General features: G+C 38.5%; 1 protein-coding gene across 3 annotated transcripts in view; it reads right to left on the bottom strand.

Annotated features, from left to right (window-relative positions):
- ARHGAP42 (Rho GTPase activating protein 42) overlaps positions 1–21,253 on the bottom strand; it is a 289,588-nt gene that overhangs the window by 5,460 nt on the left and 262,875 nt on the right. For 2 of the 3 annotated variants that reach the window (XM_036081768.2, XM_078058736.1), the window contains 6 exons: positions 17,316–17,475; positions 15,984–16,128; positions 13,533–13,913; positions 13,011–13,167; positions 11,076–11,138; positions 390–469 (listed from right to left, as the gene is read on the bottom strand). In XM_036081768.2, coding sequence (XP_035937661.1) covers positions 390–469; positions 11,076–11,138; positions 13,011–13,167; positions 13,533–13,913; positions 15,984–16,128; positions 17,316–17,475 — 986 coding nt within the window. The remainder of the gene's footprint in view (positions 1–389; positions 470–11,075; positions 11,139–13,010; positions 13,168–13,532; positions 13,914–15,983; positions 16,129–17,315; positions 17,476–21,253) is intronic. The other variant, XM_078058735.1, reaches the window with a different exon arrangement.

Raw genomic sequence — 21,253 nt, 5'->3', positions numbered from 1 at the left:
CATTAGCCTCAAATAATTATATACATAAATGGGTAAAAATCCACATCAGATTGCATATATACACTCAAGTTGTCAAAACAACGTCACAGCACCTTTAAGGCTGGAAATGTCCTTTGCATTCATGTAACCAATCTCTCCTCCTCCCCAATCCCTCCCATCCTTCCATCTTTCCTACCTCCCCCAACCCTTGTTCCCTCTGCCTCTCTTGAATACATAGGAAGAAACTGGGCTGCAGAGGAATGTGATGCATTCACCGGTACAGGTTATGAGAGGCAGAGCCTGGACTAGATTCTGCGTCTCCTGGCTTCTATTTTAGCTTCTTTTCCCTACACTATTCCTTCATCTTCCCCATGATAATGAACTTAAGGGAAGGGAATGGGTAGACTTACCATTAGAAAATATCGCCCCCTGTGGGAAGGAAAGCTCATGGCTGTGCTCTGCTTTACAAGAGTACATGGCTTTGGCTTGGCTGAAAGAGCAAAAAGCAATTTATGAAATCCACAACACTCAAGTACATTTATACTTTAAATTATTCTTAAAATTGATACTAGTTTTTAGTTGTAATTGGAGTATAATATACATAAAACACACATGTAAGTGTGCATAAGAGCATCTTCCACAAACTGAGTACACTTGTGTAACCAGATCAAGAAATCAAACATTGACAGCACACCAAAAACCTGTCTTGTGTTTCCAGGAAATGTCCCCAAGGGTGATTAACCTGGCTTATAACAGCACAAACTGGTTTTAAAGAATACTATTATATAAGAGTATACTGGCAAACAGGCCATTTTTACACTTATTTAGATATTCATAGGTACCCTAAAGCTTTTTATGTACTTTCTTTTCAGACTATCAGAGGTGAGACCCCAAAATTAAAGGCCTACAGAGTATATTAAATAAATTAAGTGGGCATGATACAAGAAAAACGATAGGATAAATTGATGATAAATGGCAACCAACAACAGCCTCATTGTCAAGGAGACAATGAGGACAGATGGAGGCTTTGTAAACCAGAGCCTACACCCATCTCCTAAAGTAGGAAACCAACACTCACATGAGAATTCAGACTCAATGTAACCAGATACTCTTTTTCTTAAGAGAAGCCAGAATTTCAGAGTTTTATATGAGATCTGTTTTTAAATATTTGAGTCTATACTAAAAAGCCATCAACTGAGGCTGCTCATCAAGTCACCAGTCAAGTCACCTTTATTCTTCAACATCCAATTACCTTGGCAACACAATGTGCAAGTCATTCTGACTTCACGTACTTCTCACCATCTGTATCACAACCAGAGTCCAAGCTAAAGTCATTTCTGGTGTGGCTCACTAAACGGCTTCCTAGCTTTCTAAATCCTCTAGCCTTCCTATTTTGTCTCCTTACAATCCATTCTATACAGAGCAGCCAGGGGGCAGCTTGAAAAAGGTTCTGATGATCATGTGATGACATTATTTCCCTGAAAACAACCCTTCAACTGGTTTCTAAAGGTAGCCTCCACACTACGCATAATCAGGTACCTGTCAGTATCTCCTGCTTCTTCCATACCTGCCTCTGCTCACCTACTACACTGTAGTCACACTGGCCTGCCTTCACCTCCTCAAACATGCCAAACTCATTCTCACCTCAGGACTATCAGGGCTTTGTCCTGAGATGTTTTCCTTAAGATTTTATTTGACAGAGAGAGAAAGCACAAGCAAGGGGAGTGGCAGGCAAAGGGAGAGGGAGAAGCAGGCAGAGAGAGCGACGGGGGGGGGGGGGGGGGGGGCTCAATCCCAGGACCCCAGGATCACAATCTGAGCTGAAGGCAGATGCTTAACCAACTGAACCACCGAGGCGCCCTGAGATGTTTTCCTCTTGATCTTCACATGGCTTTGCACTTCTAGTTCATCTTAAATTTCCTAAGCTTTGCTAATGGTTAGGTGTTCCTGAGCACACACTGTAAAATAGTTGCCTGGGGAATTATCATACTCACCTGTTTTAAGTCTGCATGGTGTTAATATCTGGTATTCTGTTGTTACTATTGATATTTCTATAATCTCCCCCCAATTAGAATATAAGCTCCATGAATGATGCTTGATGCTTAGTAACTCAGTATTTGCTGAATCAATGAATGGGAAAAAAGGTAAGATGCTCTGGGCTCTGTTTTCTACATGATGAGTCCTTTTAAGACTGAAGGCACCCTGCCTTTCCTCCCTGAGGTCTCAGTACTTTACCTGCAAAAAAGCATCAGCAAGCAGTGTTTGCTATCTATAACTCTCTCAAAGAATAGTGTAACATTATTTCATTTCCCTTTGGAGCTAGATGCTGGGTCTTATTCCCTACACTTCCAGAATGAGACTAGGTCATTTATACTGGAGTTCCCAAACAGATATCTGAAAATTAGAAAGTTAAAAATTAGAGAAAAATTATGTTCCTACCCCCAGAGTCTATTTCATGAGGTGAGTCTCAGGCTGTACTTTCAGAAAGTTTGCTAGGACAGCCTTCAGCAGGCAGATTTAGAAATGACTACGGGGCGCCTGGGTGGCTCAGTCGTTAAGCGTCTGCCTTTGGCTCAGGTCATGATCCCAAGTTTCTGGGATCGAGCCCCACATAGGGCTCCCTGCTCGGCGGGAAGCCTGCTTCTCCCTCTCCTCATTCCCCCTGCTTGTGTTCCCTCTCTCGCTGTGTCTCTGTCAAATAAATAAATAAAATCTTTAAAAAAAAAAAAATAGAAATGACTACTAGCCCAATGCAACATGGTCTAAGGAAGAACTGAGGAAGTACAGGTACCCAGAGAAGGACAGGACTCCTACACTAAAGAGCCATGTGTATGTGTGTGTATGTGCATGCATGCACATGAATGCGTGTGCACGGATGTGTTGGTTGACATGGGCGTGGGTGTGCGGGAAGAGGATATTGCCAAGTTATGAAGACTTCTAAGAACCAGTTCATGGTAATCTTAAATAGACAGAATATTAGTTTTTCCTATAAACCTTCCAGTCAATTATAATCATTTAATCTAATATAATTTGGTATAATTTGATCTGACATAATCTGATGTCTGATGTAATTGAGGGTTCCAGAGTCATTTCTCTAAAAATATGTAGATTTTTCAAAAAATCAAATCTTCTAACAGCAAAAATTTCCTCTAATATTAAGTCTTACTGCTTTGAATCATTAGGAGATGCGTAAGGTAACACTTTTCAGTTATAGAAATCATTAAGATATAATAATCTTACAATGATATAATTTTTAAAATTATATTCTAAATGCAACCGAACTATTTTTGTTAATACTTCAGACATGAATGTTCTCTCTTTAGTATTTTATGGGATTGGATAGCAAGGGGGAGGCATGTAGAATAATTATAATCCTAAATAAATGGATATTGTTAAATGTGTCAAAAATACATAGCACAAAATATTATCTGTCATGACTTTTCAATTATTTGTGCATATGACTAGACAGGTATAATTTTCTTCTGCTGAGATCTATAACTACAGGTGTTAACTCAGCAGAGAGCTTTGATGATTTAATGTAGAAGTCTGTGACAGTGAAGTTTTCTCTCCAGGTGTTAATGCTTCCTCTTTTACTGCCTTGGTATATTGAAGATGTGAAAATAACACTGTCACCTATTGAGTCTCTCTTCAGAAAATCCTAATATCCTTTAAAAAGAATTTTGAAAATCTTGCTTCTTATTGCATAGGAAAGTAAGGTAATGACACTCAGCATCCTGAAAGCCATTCCTTCCCTTATCATCCAGAGGATGGTCTGTTCACAAGACCCATTCCTAATTCTAAATGCTATTACTGATGAGTAGACTTACAAAGGTTTGATAGGGTGAATGTGTAAAATTCACAATGCTTATCTTAATATAAGCAACATTTTAAAATGTCACGTAATCAAAAGTGATACAATATTTTCTGGAGAGCCCCTTAATGATACACACATACACACACACACACACACACACTTTTTGTATGAAGGAAGGAGAGAGGCACACAGATATAGTTAAAAAGGTGCCAAACTAGTAACATATAGAAAAGCTAAAAACAAAAAAATCACGAAGTCTTCATGAGAAGATTTAATAAATTAACACACACCAATCCAATAAAGCACTAGGCAACTACTACAAATAATAAAGTAGAATACATGACATGAAACAGTGCTAGCACATAAAGTAAAAATTTTACAAAAAAATGTGTCCTTGCAAAACCCCTAAATTGCCCATGACTCTTTACGATAAATACTGCATTTGCTTTCCGGTCACTGTTTGGAGAGTTCTTCAGTTAGTCATGTGTTCCTTTCTTAGGCTGTTGTCAACAAATACTGGCTGTTTCTGGCTTGGATGTCTGAGTATTGAATGCCTTGATGCTAAAGAACTCCCATGGGAGCCTGTAGAGTTAGTGCTGCTTATGTCAAAGGCACGTGTATTGCAACTCCACTGAAAATGAAGTGAAAATGTGAGTAACAGAGCGAGAGAGAAAATGTCCACATATGTGTGAGCAGGCAGGGGAGGGGCAGAGGAAGAGGGAGAGGGAGAAAGAGAATCTCAAGCAGTCTCCATACTCAGCATGGAGCCCAGCGAGGGGCTCGATCTCATAACCATGAGATCATGACCTGAGCTGAAATCAAGAGTCTGATGCTTAACCTACTGAACCACCCAGGTGCCCCAGTAACTGAGTCTTTTTAAGTTAAAAATGAGTATTTTATTCATTTATTTAACAATTTTGTTGAGCATCTTCCCTGTGTTGGGCACTATGTTGGAACAATATAGTGAATACAACCTTCAGGGCTTTTCTGTGTTTATCACAGAGGAGTGGTTCACAAAGTATAGTCAAGGGGAACCTGGATGGATGGGTAGATGGGACCCTGAGAGGACATTGCTCTGATAGCAAATGAAGTGTGTATGAGAATCCATTTATTTCCTATTATACCATATATTAAAGAGGTCTGTAAAAATGTGAAATAATGTAACTCTTTGTATTAGAAAATATTTTTCATAAAATTTATTTTAATATGTAATGGCCTTTAAAAAATATTTGTTATTGTATTAATGGTGCTTTGGTGGTATTAAGGAAGAGAGGTGTCAGTTCCTGAGCTCTTAGCAGTCACCATCATTAAGGAACGAAAGCAGACTGCAGCATGGCCACAACAGAGGAGTGGGCTCCCATGTGGCCTGGCTTAGTGGTAGATGTGAAACAATTTCTGTTGTCTTAAACACATTAAGAATATGGCCTTTGAGCCATCAAAAGGAATAAGATCTTGCCATTTGCAACGACGTGGATGGAACTGGAGGGTATTATGCTGAGCGAAATAAGTCAAACAGAGAAAGACATGTATCATATGACCTCACTGATATGAGGAATTCTTAATCTCAGGAAACAAACTGAGGGTTGCTGGAGTGGGGGGTGGGGTGGGAGGGATGGGGTGACTGGGTGATGGACACTGGGGAGGGTATGTGTTCTGGTAAGCGCTGTGAATTGTGCAGGACTGTTGAATCTCAGATCTGTACCTCTGAAACAAATAATGCAATATATGTTAAGAAAGAAAAAAAGAAGAAGAAGAATGTAGCAGGAGGGGAAGAATGAAGGGGGGGAAATCGGAGGGGGAGAAGAACCATGAGAGACGATGGACTCTGAAAAACAAACTGAGGGTTCTAGAGGGGAGGGGGTTGGGAGGATGGGTTAGCCTGGTGATGGGTATTGAGGAGGGCACGTTCTGCATGGAGCACTGGGTGTTATGCATAAACAATGAATCATGGAACACTATATCTAAAACTAATGATGTAATGTATGGGGATTAACATAACAATAAAAAAAAATTAAAAAATAAAAAAAAAAAAAAAGAAAGTTAAAAAAAAGAATATGGCCTTTGGAAGAGGTAGGGAGGCTAGACCCTGTTGTGACCTGGGGGTACACACATAAACTATTTGCCTCAGTTTCACAGAAAAGGGTGACCCCCAAATGCTGGAGGACTTGTGATTATCAGTGACTTAGGTGATAGGAGTTTGAATTTTGAAAGGAAACAATTACTTCCTTGGTTCATCTTCTATATGTAGAAATGAAGCCCAAGAGAAATTAAAGTTTGGAAAAGTGAGGCTAGAATCTACATCTCATGATTGCTGGTATAAGACATTTCTGGTGACTATTTGGATATTAGCTGTGAAGTCTCTTAATAACACTGAAAAAAAATCACTTCTATTATTGATAATTGTTGACTTAAGTAAGAGTGAATAATCACAATTCTGTCTTCTAACAAAAAGTGTTGCTATTATCACCCTTTAGTTGCATTAGCTTATTCTTTTTTTAATAAATTCATAAATTTAAAAAAATTTCTCAGTTTAAATTTCTAATATAATAAATATAAATAAGGTATGACCCACATAGGAGACGAACCATGAGAGACAATGGACTCTGAAAAACAAACTGAGGGTTCTAGAGGGGAGGGGGGTGGGAGGATGGGTTAGCCTGGTGATGGGTATTGAGGAGGGCACGTTCTGCATGGAGCACTGGGTGTTATGCACAAACAATGAATCATGGAACACTACATCAAAAACTAATGAGGTAATGTATGGTGATTAACGTAACAATAAAAAAAAGTAAAAAAAAAAAAAGATATGACCCACATAAACAAAAGCTCTTTGGGGGTCCTCAATAATTTTTTTTTATGTATATAAAGGCTTTCTAGGACCAAAAAGTTTGAGAACCATGGTCATCGATGAGATTAGGTGGTTGTGAGCCAAAACGTTAACAGTGGTTATCTTCAGGTAATGAAATCAGAGGTGGTTTCCCTTCACTTTTTTTAGATGATTATTCTCTACATTCTCTAAAAGAAGAGAAAGTTGTTATTCTTAAAAATCATGGATTCTTTTTTGTTTCTTAATGTAGCACAGTGATTTATCTTATGTCTATCTTGCATGTGTCACTACGCTCTAAACAGTGACAGCCTTCTTAAATCTCAAACTCACTGGACAAGACGACTTTGTTGAGCTTCGTGTTGGTGCTTTGTAATTATAAACAAAACACTGGTTTGAAATTATGATAACAGAAATATGTTATTGCTTCTAATGAACCAAGCACTCCCCATTTTCTTAATTCTCAAGCACGTAATTCTCAATCCAACCCTCAGAAGATATCTGTAGAGCTTGCCTAAATTATATTACTTTAAAAGTGATCTCTCCCTCTGCCCAAGTATAACTAACACTGAGGTAAAGGCTTTATGGATATCATTTTTCACATCCTTTTATAATGGTAAAACAGAACCTAGTGACAGTTGGCTCTTGAAGCCATTTTCCAGATTAAGGAGAACAACTGTAAATAACCAATGTCTGCTTAGGGATATGCTAGGTACTATGACATTTTTCTCTATTCGAGTGGTTCTCAAACTTTTTTTTTTTTTTTTTTTGTACATAAGAATCACTTGGGGAGGTTGTCAAAAATTCATATTCTCCACATCTCAGTCTCAGATATTCTGGTTTCAGGGTCTGCAGCAATGCAGGAATCTTCACATTAACAAGCTTACAGGTCAAGCTCCCTTGAAGAGTGGCCCCTCGTACTCCACTGAACCTGATTTCTTAAAGATTTCCAGTGATGCCTTAGAGATTAAAACCACTATCCTCTAATGATCTCCTTCACACTTTTGCTTCTACCACTCTGATCATTATTTCTGATCATTCCTTCACATTCTTCTCTGCTTGAGCTTTAAATCACTTAAACCATTCACCAAAGACCAATACTGGCCATTTTTCCTTTTTTACTCAGTAAGTTCCATCACTGAGTACCTTTACCTTTATCATCTTTGCAGTGTAACTACTCTGTAGAACTTTCTCAAATGGCACCAAACTCCATGCTCTGTCCTGGTTTCAGTTGCACATTTTTTTTTTTTTTTTAAGATTTTATTTTATTTATTTGACAGAGAGAGAGAGAGCACAAACAGGGGGAGTGGCAGGCAGAGGGAGAGGGAGAAGTAGGCTCCCCACTGAGTAGAGAGCCTGACGTGGTGCTTGATCCCAGGACCCCAGGATCATGACCTGAGCTGAAGGCAGACGCTTAACCAACTGAGCCATGCAGGTGCCCTCAGTTGCACATTTCTAACTGCCTTTCAGTGTTCCTCAGGCTCCTCAAACATTATGGTCAAAATTTTCCTTTCCCCTCCTATGTACTCACAAGCTAAGATCAGAAACTAAATTACTATTCTTTTTGACACTCAGTCTCAAAGACTTGGAATTTTCTTTACCTGTCTTTCATTCCCAAAGTATCAAAGCAGTTGTCAAATCCTGCTCTGATCCATAAAATTCTCCTTATAGTTTTTCATGCTTTTGTTACTGCCCTAATTAAGGCACTTTAAATCTCACCAATTCCATCTTAAATGTTCTTTCCACTTCACAACCTCCTAGAAAAGCCACTGGATCTGTTCAAGTATATCCATGATGAGATGACCCCTCTGCCCAATGACCCAGACTCTGCAGTAACTCCTGTAGGTGTTACTTTCCTGTTTTTCAAAGCCATCCACTGAAATCTCCTACTTGGTCTCTTTCCCAAACATGGCTAGTCATCCTACTACCCACTACTGGCTCTATCATTCTTCAAGATCCAATTCAGGGGTAACCCTAAACTCCCTAGAAAGAAAGCAAAATAAGCATTATAGTTTAGTAAGGGAAATGCCCTCAACTTCTATGTGTTGTTCACTTGTATTTAATGGTATAAAAGAGTATCAGGTGACTGTTAATAGTTAGTGATTAAGTACCATTGATGTATTAGTTAGAAGCCTTTGAATATCTTAAGCAAGCACCTTAAATAGTAACAATAATAGTTACTATTGTAGACCATCTACAGAGAACTTACCAAGTACTTCAAATACATTACAGTATACATTTACAACAATTTGTCAAAAGAATTATGACCTTCAATTTTATAGATAGAGAAAATATATTTCCTAAATATGTAACTCTAAGGTTACTATAACTAGGAAGTGGTAGACCAAGAATTTAAACACGGGTCTGTCTGACCCTGAGGTCGGTTGTGCTCCACTGTGCCTGTCTCTTGGTGAAAAGTTCTGACACTGTCAGCACATGGTATGGAACTGTTGACCAGTAAAGACTCCAACCTTCAGTGCAGAGTGAGCTCTAAGTTTATGCTGACAGCCATTAGAAGTTGACTTAGAGTATAACCTAAAAGCATATTAAAAATGCATAGGTTGATTGTTGAACATCTGAGTATATGACAGTGTTCTGATTTACTCCATTAAATGGCTTCTTTTCTTAAAGTTTTTATTATTTTATTTTATTTATTATTTTTTTCTTAAAGTTTTTAAAGGATTCTGATACAGAACTTGAGCACTTAACAGATTGTCTAGAGCTTCATAATAAAAAGGCTCCACCTAGTGGAGCAATTCAACTATAGAGCAAGACAGAAGTAGCAAAGTTAAATCCCTTACACTAAAGCCTAAAAATGATGACAGTTTCAGAGAAATGATGTTTGCTCTGACATGCACAGTATCTAGTTTTCACCATCCCTTGATAAAAGGGAAGAAAGTGAAGATACTATGGATGGAGGTAAAGTAAATGCAAGTACTGGGATTTGTTCGTAAGTTCAACACATTGACCAACATCCCAGTAAGATACCAAAGTGGCTCTACTCTGTGAAGTCAAAAACATTAATACACAGTCCTAGCCCTGCTAGGACTTGGGAAAACAGTACTACACAAAGACCGCTGCTAGGACTTGGGAAAAAAAAACAAACAAAAAAACCAGAATTTGAAGGTCAATGTTATCCCTAGTAACTAGAACAAGCCCAACATCGTGTAGGCAGTTAATAAACACTTGCTGAAAAAGTCCACATACTTTAAAAAGGTCAATAAAAAATTCTATGGTTGAATAACTTTTTTAAAATTTTAATTCCAGTATAGTTAATATACAGTGTTATATTAATTTCAGGTGTACAACATAGTGGTTGAATAACTTTTAAAATAACTATACAGTGATACTTCAATTAACTGTGATTCCTTTACTTCATAGCTTTGATTAGCCAAACACGGGAAGCTCAAAACTGCCTTTGTACATCCAAAGGAAAAATCAAAGTTTGTTCTTTAAGTGCTCTCATTTATATGCTCTTTCAATAGAAAGCATTTATTGAATGACTCAGACCTGTTGCTGATGGTAAAACAAAACAAAACAAAAACAGACATACCAAAACACTAAAAAAATTCCATTACTTCAGACATATTCAAATTAAAAACCAAAGCCTACTGTGGATGAGAAGATCAATTTGGAACAGGAGGAGAGGAAAGCGAAACCTTAGAAGCAAGCAGATTATTAGTGGCAAGATGTAACAACCTATGTCCTTTTAACAGAGAGGAAGTAAAATCTGGGAAACCTGAATGAAGACCTGTACTCAAAAAAAGAGCTGCTTAGGCCAATCAGCTCTACAGCAACACAGTGGCCATTAAAAATAAGCGTATTTTTCAATGCATGTTCATAAAGCTTCTTCCAGAAAAAGTTCTATAACTTTTAAAAGTCAAGAATATACTTCTGAGGCGCACCTGGGTGGCTCAGTCAGTTAAGCAGTTAAGCGTCTGACTCTTGGTTTCGGCTCAGGTCGTGATCTCAGGGCTGTGAGATGGAGACCTAAGTCTGGCTCTGTGCGCAGCAGGGAGTCAGCTTGAGATTCTTTCTCTCTCTCTCCCTTTGCCCCTCCCCCCATTCATGTGCACATTCTCTCTCAAATAAATAAATTTTTAAAAAAAATTTCAAGAAAAAGAATACACTTTTAAAAACTTTCCAGAAATTGTCATCAAAGGAGTCTTTGCCGTGCCAAGGGTTATAGCAACTTGTATCTTTCAGAAAACTTGTTTAGAACCCTTCTTTTGTGAAGATTTTAGTAAATGAGGCATTGCTGGAACAGTGTGATAGGCTAAATACTGTTTACAGACATGACCAAAATTTTCCCTCTGAAGAGACAGTGGGTGTGGATTTGACCATCGGCAGACCTGAAGGTCAGAGCTGTCAAAGATGACCCAACATGTCAACAAAAGACAACAATATCACCACTATTTTATTTATTTATTTTTTACTTTAAGGTTTTTGAGAACTTACCGCCCAAAAGAAACCAGCTTAAGTGAACCAACATTTTCAAACAGTTGGGCTTTTGCTGCCACACTGAAAAATAATTTTAAAATGCAAGTTCCATTAAAATCGATCAGAAAATCATTCAGTTCAAAGTATAATTCGGGGTTATCAGTTAACACAAACCAAAAATAATTAGTTAAGAACTGTCCACAAAATCTGACCTGAATTTTAATTGTTTTAAGCTTTAATGTGAAAGAAATTTTTAGATCTAGTCTCCAGCTCATAGAGTACCAGATGTAATAAACCTATGGCTACCTCCCCTGGGGATCTTACTGTCCTCATCTTTTCTACTTCAGAAAACTGTGGGAGCAGTAAAAAAGAACATTTTCTCCCCACTCAGCTTCTGGCAGTGATATTGACCCCTGTGGAACCAAAGGAAAGAATCAAATCAGCAAGACAAAAGAACTGTTGTTCATTCTGATAGCTAAGATAAAACTAATTCTAAAATGTTTCATATTTTTTTTAAATATTTGAACATAGTTCTTAAAGTGAAAAGAGGGAACTCTGAAACATTTGTGGATTCAAATCTTATTTCAAATCATGGGAGGGAGCGCATGATCTATTTGAAAAACTGAGACTATATTAAAACTAAGGCACCCTGGGGTAATTAGAAAAGTTTCTATACTTACTAAAAGAGAATTTCAAATTCTGTGAATGATGTTTTAAATTAGATTTTTAAAGTGTATCTTATTTCTTTAATTGACAAACTTTTCTCCCACCGTCTAGGCAGTTGATAATATGAAGGGTCATTTTACACCTAATACAGAATATATATTCTCTCAATTTTAATTTCTACTTCATCAGTACAATTACAAAACAGAAGCAAATCTTCTCTTTCCCTCACAAAGGATGGAATTTATATTGACATATTGGCTTAAAATTTATTTTTCCGTAATGGCTAGAACTGTACACACTGGACAGTAGACAGATTTATAAATATAGTATTTGTCTATATAGTGGTAGTTGGATTTCTGACCAAGAGAGATAATGTATGTCAAACACACGCTGTAATCAAAAGGTTCTTGTCAAAGGAGGTGATGAATGAATGAATTTAAGATACTGTTCCTATGGAAACAGGCTTACCGGAATGCCTTACTGGACTTTCAGTGAATAATTAAATGGGCTCCTTAACTTTCCAAGTATTAGTTCTCATTATCTCTAAAATGAGGTTTCTACTACCTACTGTGGAGGGACATGAAGTACATTAAGAGATAATATATGTTAAGGTGCCCAGTAATTATAGCATTTGGAAAGCTCAGTAAAAGTCAGGAAAATAAAATGAAAGGGCTAAAAACTTTCCTTTTTAGATTTTGCTTACTTCTTTATCCAAGTTCCCATTTGCTCTTCTTTGTCCCCTTCCTATTTACATCTATGTACTCTATCCTATCGGCCTAACTTACATTTCTGGGTCTTTTGATTAAAAGTACTCTCTTTCACCTTTCACGCTCCTTGTTCTCCACGTAGGGGAGACAGATGATGGAGAGGAGAGAGAACAAACCCTCACAATGTAGACAGCAGTTGCATTTCTAACAGAGAGGTGGGGGAGGTGGGATATGGGCAGTTGGCTCAGCTGAGAGGCAGATGTCTAGCTTTTACAGAATGTCTAGTTTCAAAGCCCAGAACTACTATATTATACATCCAATCTCATGTCTTTAAATTAAGCCATAGTTCTGCTTGTAAGGCAAATGACTGAAATTGTATGTGTGTGGAATATATCCATCTTAAGCCTCCTCTAATTTGTAATACACCATTTGTAGAAGAGGACAGGGTCCTTCAGAAGTTGACTGTTCCCACACTACAGATGAGGCATTCAGCTGCAGGACTCCTAAAGGTTCTTTGGGACATACTCAACCCCTGTGTATCCCTAGATGATACAACAAATACAAACTGTCTCTCACTTACACAGATCCAGGTCGCTGGTAGCCATTGCTCGAGGCAGTGTCCAGCCTTAACCTCCTGCACATTTTTGGAGGCAGGTCTGGGTGTGGTGGGGCTTTGGGCATCTCTTTGGAACCTAAAGAAGTTAAACTTTGAATGGATCCACTGTAGCTCTTGCTTCCTAAAGAGAAAACCCAAGAAAACAGGCAAGGTGCTATCAGACAAAATAACACCAGTAACACAGTACATGCACGTAACAAAAGGAATCATTTTTCTCTAAGCCCAAATGAGAAGGTACAGAATGTTCTTTGAGCACAGCAGCCCATCACTCAGAGAGATCACAATCTACAGTAATTACAAAAACATCACCTCACGGAGATGGAAAGATCCACGAAAAAAGTCCCAGTGCACAGTTTTAAAAATCCTAGCTCAGGAACAGCATTGTTAGCCCCTTCACCATTAACTTTTCCCTCCTTAATCATGCTGAATAATCCAGCAAGTGATACAGAGACAATGACATTTTATATAACCTCAAATCTGGTTTACCTTCAGCTGCAGAGATGGATCTGAGAGAGGAAGCTGAGGCTCTTTTCAGTCCTGAAAGCCCATACGGCCCTTTCTTGACCAGGTCTATGGGTGGGGAAACATCCCCTGGGCTGGTGACCGAGGCAACGCTCTGGCAATCTGATTCTGCATCCGTTTTGGTTGCATCCTCTTTAGAACTTGATTCAGGACTAGTTGTCCAGAGTCCAAGACTTTTCTGTCCATTGGAAGGTGATGGGGATACAATCCAAGGAATCCCTCCAGATTTCTCCCTGGGCTGGCAGGAAGCAGACTTGGTTGTGCTGTTTTGCTCAGAGGAGTGAGAGGAGAGTGACTCAATGCTCCCCATGGGTGTGCTGTCTGGGCTGCTGCTGTAAGAGTCACCTGGGTGGGAGCGAGAAAACAGCAGCGGCTGTCTACTGAGACAACACAACCAAACCCTTCCATTCTCTCTCTCACACGCGCTCAGCGGCCACCTGATCCCAATGGAGTAACAGGCCTGTATCCAGTGTGAAAAACCGCCATCCGTTCTGGAGAAAGGCTTTAGAACATGCATTTCAACTTAGTGAATGCATTTTTCAACACTATTCAAGGAAGATTTTATATGTACCCTGACCCTATGAAATAATGTTACTTCTTGAAGGATTAGTGAGCTGGCTTGAATTCACACAAAATTTGCTTCTGGGGACACCTGGGTGGCTCGTCAGTTAAGTGTCCAACTCTTGATCTCAGCTCAGATCTTGATCTCAGGCCTCACACTGGGCTCCATGCTGTGCATGGAGCCTACTTAAAAAACTTGCTTCTGAAAAAGAACTCACAAATAATAGTAATAAGATTCTTTGATGACATTACAAGAGATCGCTGGAAGGAGGGATTTTACAGACATGTTTCTGCCTTTATTTTCCTGATGTTAAGTAATTCTGAGTTAATGCATCTGAGTCCTTCTTCATTGAAAGGCACCAGTCATGTCAGCTACAAATCAGAAGCTGCTTATATTTTTAAAAGAAAGGACTTTTTCCAATCAGAGAAAGACATGTATCATATGACCTCACTGATATGAAGAATTCTTAATCTCAGGAAACAAACTGAGGGTTGCTGGAGTGGTGGGGGGTGGGAGGGATGGGGTGGCTGGGTGATAGACATTGGGGAGGGTATATGCTATGGTGAGCGCTGTGAATTGCGCAAGACTGTTGAATCACAGATCTGTACCTCTGAAACAAATAATGCAATATATGTTTAAAAAAAAAAAAGAAGATAGCAGGAGGGGAAGAATGAAGGGGGGAAGTCAGAGGGGGAGACGAACCATGAGAGATGATGGACTCTGAAAAACAAACTGAGGGTTCTAGAGGGGAGGAAGGTGGAGGGATAGGTTAGCCTGGTGATGGGTATTAAAGAGGGCACGTATTGAATGGAGCACTGGGTGTTATGCACAAACAATGAATCATGGAACACTACATCAAAAACTAATGATGTAATGTATGGTGATTAACATAACAATAATAAAAAAAAACTGTGGATCTTTGGGGCACTTGGGTGGCTCAGTTGTTAAGTGTCTGCCTTTGTCTCAGGTCATGATCCCAGGGTCCTAGGATTGAGCCCTACACTGGGGCTCCCTGCTTGGTGGGAAGCCTGCTACTCCCTCTCCCACTCCCCCTGCTTGTGTTCCCTCTTGCTGTGTCTCTTTCTGTCAAATAAATAAATAAAATCTTAAAAAAAAAAAAAGAAAGGACTTTTTCCTCTTCCTGCTGAGAATATAGCAATGTAAGAAACTGCCTATTTAACTGAATTATTTTTTAATGTTCTTAAAAGTAAGTTTTAAGAAACAAATCAGAAAAACTATAATAAAGTATTCAAACATATATAAATTAAAAATTAGTGTTTTCTGTTAAATACTGACCGTGAGAAAAAATTGCAGGGTTTGGGGGTGTAGAGTAAAACGAAACAAGTCTAACATGCACCTCGGGCTCAAGCTGCCACCCACTTTGCTGTGGGGCTTGGTTCAGAACAGCAAGTTAGTGATAATGTGTAGTGTGGTTTCTCTTTGTATTTCTTTTCTCTTTCTCTTTCAGACACTTTGATACCCAAGAGATGATGCTTTAAGGACATAATGTGAAAAGAAGAAAGAAAAGGACTGCTTTAGCCAGACTTTGTCTTGCTTTCTTCTCTACCACTTTGACAATAGGACAAAACCTGCTACAAAGTAGCACTCGATGTACTTAATAGCAGAAAAAAAGGGCACTGAGCAAACTATTTTTTTTCCTTTGTAGCAGTAATGAATTTGTTTGTTCAAAGTACCTTGTAACCATACTGACAAAGAATATATAAATGGGAGGGGAGTGTTGGGGAGACAGTATCAGTAAAATCATCTATTTATTTCTACCCTAAGGTTGGTAAGGTGAGAGAAGGCTAAATCAAAGAATGAAGAAAGCATTTCCCTACAGCAGGCACACTTACTATCAGGTTCTGCCAAGCACGGTGTATACCTCCCTCTAGGCTTCCGGGAACCTGTGGAGAGGCAGATTGCTCGTGTCCTTCGTGATCCAGATCGAGACTGAGGCTGAGGAAGAGGAATGCTTGGGTCTGGGGCAGTATGAAAAATCTACATAAAAAAAAAAAAAAAATTGGACAGAGGTCAATAAAAGGGGGCAACTGCCATTTTCATCATAAAATGGTATTTGTGAGTTAATAAATAATCTTAGAACTATATGCTATTTAATCAGCTTCATGGCAAGAGATGCTTGATATAAAAAATATCCTACAGCAATTATAACTTTCTTTTCCACTTACACTGAGTAATGTCCACTCTCTGGGTTTTCTTTTTTATCTTCCCCAATCTCCCAACAATGAATTTCAGAAGATTTTCCAATAATTTCAAATATGAACAAATGTCTGTGTCAAGACACATTGACTCTTACTATTGTGATATTTTCTTTCTCGCTTCATGCTGAACATAACCTGAAGGGAAGAGGCTCATTCTGTATCATTTCCCCAGCCAAGCAGTTCCTTGCTTCTCAGGAGAAGGTGCTGTCATGCTGTTGGTCCTGAGCTGTCTTGGAACATGACAAGCTGCAGGGAGAAGTCTGAGCACAGCTACAGGATACAGCCAGGTGGTCTTGGGTTGTGAGTGCTTGCAACCTTAGATAAATGAAGGATATTCTTCTACAGGCACCAAGAAGGGACCCAGGGAAAGAGAGTGCATAGTCTTTCTCTGACAAGGACTAGACCAGGCATAAGTGGATCACAAATGTTTTGATTTTCAATGGCTGGATTTACTTAATAATCCAATCACTGTGACTTTCCCAATTTCCCATTTCCATAGTTATTCAAAGATCTCAATCTTGTCAAAGAAACCATGTTTAAAGGCCAGAGAGGACTTCAAGACTGTCCCTGGAATTCTTTTGTCTTATTGAGAATATGCTGCTGTAAGTCTAATTCCAGAGAGATAAAAAGGTTAAAACTATACTTGATCACCAAGTGATTCTAACAGATTCTCTGAATATGAACAAAAAATTCACTACATAAATACTAAAAAGAGAATCTTGAAAAGTAAATGATGTAAAAGGAAAGAAAACCATTTACCTGGAGGATTCTGAGAAGCACTTAAAAACTAAACAAGAAAAAAAAGAAATCAAAGTCCTCATGAAGAAGCAATTCATACAAAATGTACAAGACTGATACTTTATAAGAATCTGAGATCACAATGAACTCACAGATAATACAAATGGAAAATTCCTTCTTAAAAGCAAGGTACAAGATTTGATACTTCCACATGAAAATTCAGCCTACCTTTTCATAGTGCTCGATCAGAATTTCAACCACAATATTCTGAAATTTAATATTCATCATGGCAGCCACAGTTTCTTCTTGTGCTCTCATTAGAGTTGGGCCAAATATGACTCCAAGGTTTGAGACAGTCATGAGATTTTGTTGGCTGTGTAGTGATACTCTGCAAATAAGAGCAATAAAAATAACATAAGTTAAATGTTTAATAATTAGGCAATGTTCTCATTTATCAAATTTGTGGCATAAATAAAATGTAAAATATGCCATGATAGGTTAGTTTTCAGGTTCAACCTGAAAATATGCCATGATAGGTTAGTAGTCAGGTTCAACCACTCCCAATTGGCATATGTGGGTATAGCCTAAAAAGACATAAAAAGGTAACATTAGCTAAGTAAAAATAATTATAAAGCTTGATTAAAGGAATAAATCTTGATATCCTAAATTAAATATAATCACCCTAGAGAGATTATGAGTTGTTAGGGAGTCTCTAGGGTACTATACTTCTTTTAGAACAGATGGTTAAGATTAGACTGGTTGGAATTATATTTGGATACACTGAACATATTATTGAGAACCTGGTGCCAGGCATTTTCATAGATATTGATTGCATTTAATCCTCCCAGGAAGTCTGTTTTTCCTATTGTAAAGGTTAAAAAAAAAGCAAAACTGGGGTGTCTGGGTGGTGCAGCTGGTTAAGTGTCTGACTCTTGGTTCTAGCTCAGGTCATGATCCCAGGGTCCTGGGATGGAGCCCCGAGTTGGGCTCCCCATTCTTCACGAGTCTTCTTGCCTCTCTCCTTCCCCCTCCGTCCCTCCCCCACCCTTCTCACTCTCTCAAATAAGTAAATCTTAAAAAAAAAAAGCAAAACTCCTAAAGTAAAAATGATGTATTCCACGTAACAGCAAATTGGGAACGGAGATGCTATTTCAATTCAGGTCTCCTGAATATGTCAGGGGTTTTCTTAAGCTCCCTACATAAGACAACTAGCCAATGTGTTTCTTTTTCCCTTCCATCCATCCACCCATCCATCCACTCATCCATTCAAAATTTCCCTGAGTGCCTCCTTAGTTGTGGGCACTATGTTAGGTAAACAGTAAGAGAGGAGATATGGTAGCATCAGTGCTGGCTTGAAAATGAAAATGAAAGGAAAAGCCTCGGGTATTACTGGCCTTAGCAAAAGTTACCTTATCCCAGTTACTGTCAAAAATGACTTTGACTACTTTAGAAATTAGATATATTCTTTTTTTTAAAGATGATTTATTTGAGAGAGTGAGTGCACAGGGGAGCTGGGGGAAAGGCAGGGGAAAGAATCTCAAGCAGACTCCCTGCTGAGTGGGGAGCCCTACTCAGGGCTTGGTCTCAGAACCCTGAAATCATGACCTGAGCCAAAATCAAGAGTCAGACACTTAACCAACTGACCCACCCAGGCGCCCCAACTGGGCATATTCTTAAGAAAAAACCTCATTCATTTGACCAATCTTCTAGGTTAATACTGCCTTTTCTATCTTACTTCTAGGCACATTGTTAAAATACGAAGTTCTAGAAAGAAGCACAGCACAAGAGTATGTTTATACCTAAGTGTGCATCACTAAATCACTAACTACATTCCAGAAGCAAAAGTAAAATTTTATGGAGAATCCAGGATTTTGAATATTATGCAAATACTAGCACAGGACAGGAAGAGCTGATTGTTTCACTGACTGAATTTTTCCCTTGTGCCTGACTAAGAAGCTCTTGGTTAGAATAGGAAAAAGTTTCATTCAACATTTTCTTTTTACATAACCAAATAGTTGCTTAGTATGTACTAGAGAATCTACTAAGAGAGCAGTATGTAAAGAATGTCTGGATTTAAAGCTTGGATCCATCCAACTTGGAGGCTGGGTGCAATCAGCCAAGTTATTTACAATCTCTAGGCTTCAGTTTCCTCATCTATAAAGAGTAAGGACCCCTAGAGGGTTGATAAAATTAAATAATGTTACAGGAAATATGATCTCAAAACATTGGTCTTCCTTGTAATTAAATTGGCTTTAGCCACTCTTGCTAAAATATAAGAGTTCCTGGTAGTATGAGTAAACTGGAATAAGATTAATATTAAGCTCATGGGGAAAACATTTGGAAATCCTAAAAAAAAAACTGGTTTTAAAAAGGAGAGTTTATGACTGTGTTGCTCAGAAGATGGAATATTTGAATTTCCCTTCTGCTGAGCTAACTCAATCAATACAGACACTTATTACCCCACATTTCAGCTATTTCTGCACCTCATTCCCTCAATTTGTTGTAGGGAACGACACCCAACTGCCCTTTTAAATATTCAAAGTTAGAGCTGAAGAAGAGACCACAGATAGCCTTTGTTTTAAAGACAAAAGGATTCTCAGAAAAGAAGTAATGGTTTATACCATGTCTCAAAGCTAATTAATGGAGATTTGGAATCAACCTTTTAGTCACTGGTCCTTTAGATAGTGACCAATCCAGATCACTGGTCTTAAATTCTCTTTTCTTCAGATATATTAAGGTTGCCAGGGATCAAGAGTGTTATTACTTGTTTGTAGTTTACTTAAACTAAAGTGACTTAAAGTCACTGGGGATGTGGACACATTCCAATAATACTGCTCATGAGTCAATGGGGACTGACTTTGTATAGGTTCAGAAAAAAAGCCAGGAATGGTGATAAAGGATGGGCAAAAGAATTTTAAGCACTCTTCTATGGCCAGATACTATCCTCTGCTATCCCTTGTACCAAAGCCATGCACATTCACTATAAGGGGGAAGTCTGAGTTCATCTAACATTCTGGATAATTAAACAAAAACATTTTATGTGACACTCATGTATCTTTTAAAAGCAGTTTAAAAAGGCTTTGCTCGAAAATTAGCTTGAATACACCAACAGAATGCCCAATACATACAGTGTAGTTAAATTTCATGAAGAAGTCACACAATTCAAAACATAATTCAAGACTAAATTTGACCAAGAATCCTTGTTCATTAACTAAAAGAGGTATTGCCCATATGCAACAGTTAATAATGAACTTGAAATGATGCAGTTCCTAGTGGCTTTCCTTCTTATTTCAAGGGGCAGGAGGGCAATTCATATTATCTCATCTGCAGGTTCAGATGAGACTTATTAACATGTTATGTAGCACTATTTCAAATGTGCATGGCTCAAATTAGCATAAACTGGGTTACTACTTGTAGTAAGCAACTAAGCAGGAATCATTTAATTGTGAATCATAATACTCGCTAAGATGGAAAATATCCTTATTTGTATTATGAGCCTGAAAGGGAATTCTTAAGTTTAAAACCTGAATTTGGGGGCAACTGGATGGCTCAGTCGGTTAAGCGTCCGACATTTGGTTTCGGCTCAGGTCATGATCTCAGGGTCATGAGATCAAGCCCTGTGTCAGGCTCTGTGCTCAGTGGGCAGACTGCTGGAGATTCTCTCCCTCTTCTTCTCCCTCTATCCTCCCCATCCTCTCTAATAAATAAATCAATCTTAAAAAAAAAAAAAAATCTGAATTTGGACTTTTGTTTATAGTAGCATGGCAAGTATGTGTGTGTGTGTGTGTGTGTGTGTGTGTGTGTGTATGAAAGAGAATCTTTAGACAGATTTATGAGGCCACAGTACCCAGATATTTAATCAAACATAATTCTAGATGATTTATGAAGGTATTTTTTTGCATAAAATTAACATTTATATCAGTAGACTCAGAGTAAAGCAGATTATCTTCCATATGAGTGGGCCTCATTCAATCAGTTGAAAGTCTTAAAAAGACTGAGGTCCTCTGAGTAGGAGGGGATTCTGCTTCCAGACTGCCTTGGATTGGAGCTGCAATGTTAACTCTTCCCTGAGTCTCCAGACTACCAGCTGCCCTGCACACTTCAGACTTACCAGCCTTCACTGGTAAGTGCAACCAATCTCTCTTATATATATGCACACAATACAC

The sequence above is a fragment of the Halichoerus grypus genome, chromosome 11 (genome assembly GCF_964656455.1).
Source record: "Halichoerus grypus chromosome 11, mHalGry1.hap1.1, whole genome shotgun sequence".
NCBI lineage: Eukaryota > Metazoa > Chordata > Mammalia > Carnivora > Phocidae > Halichoerus > Halichoerus grypus.
Note: the sequence above shows the minus strand (reverse complement) of the source record. Positions and strands in the feature narration are given on the sequence as shown.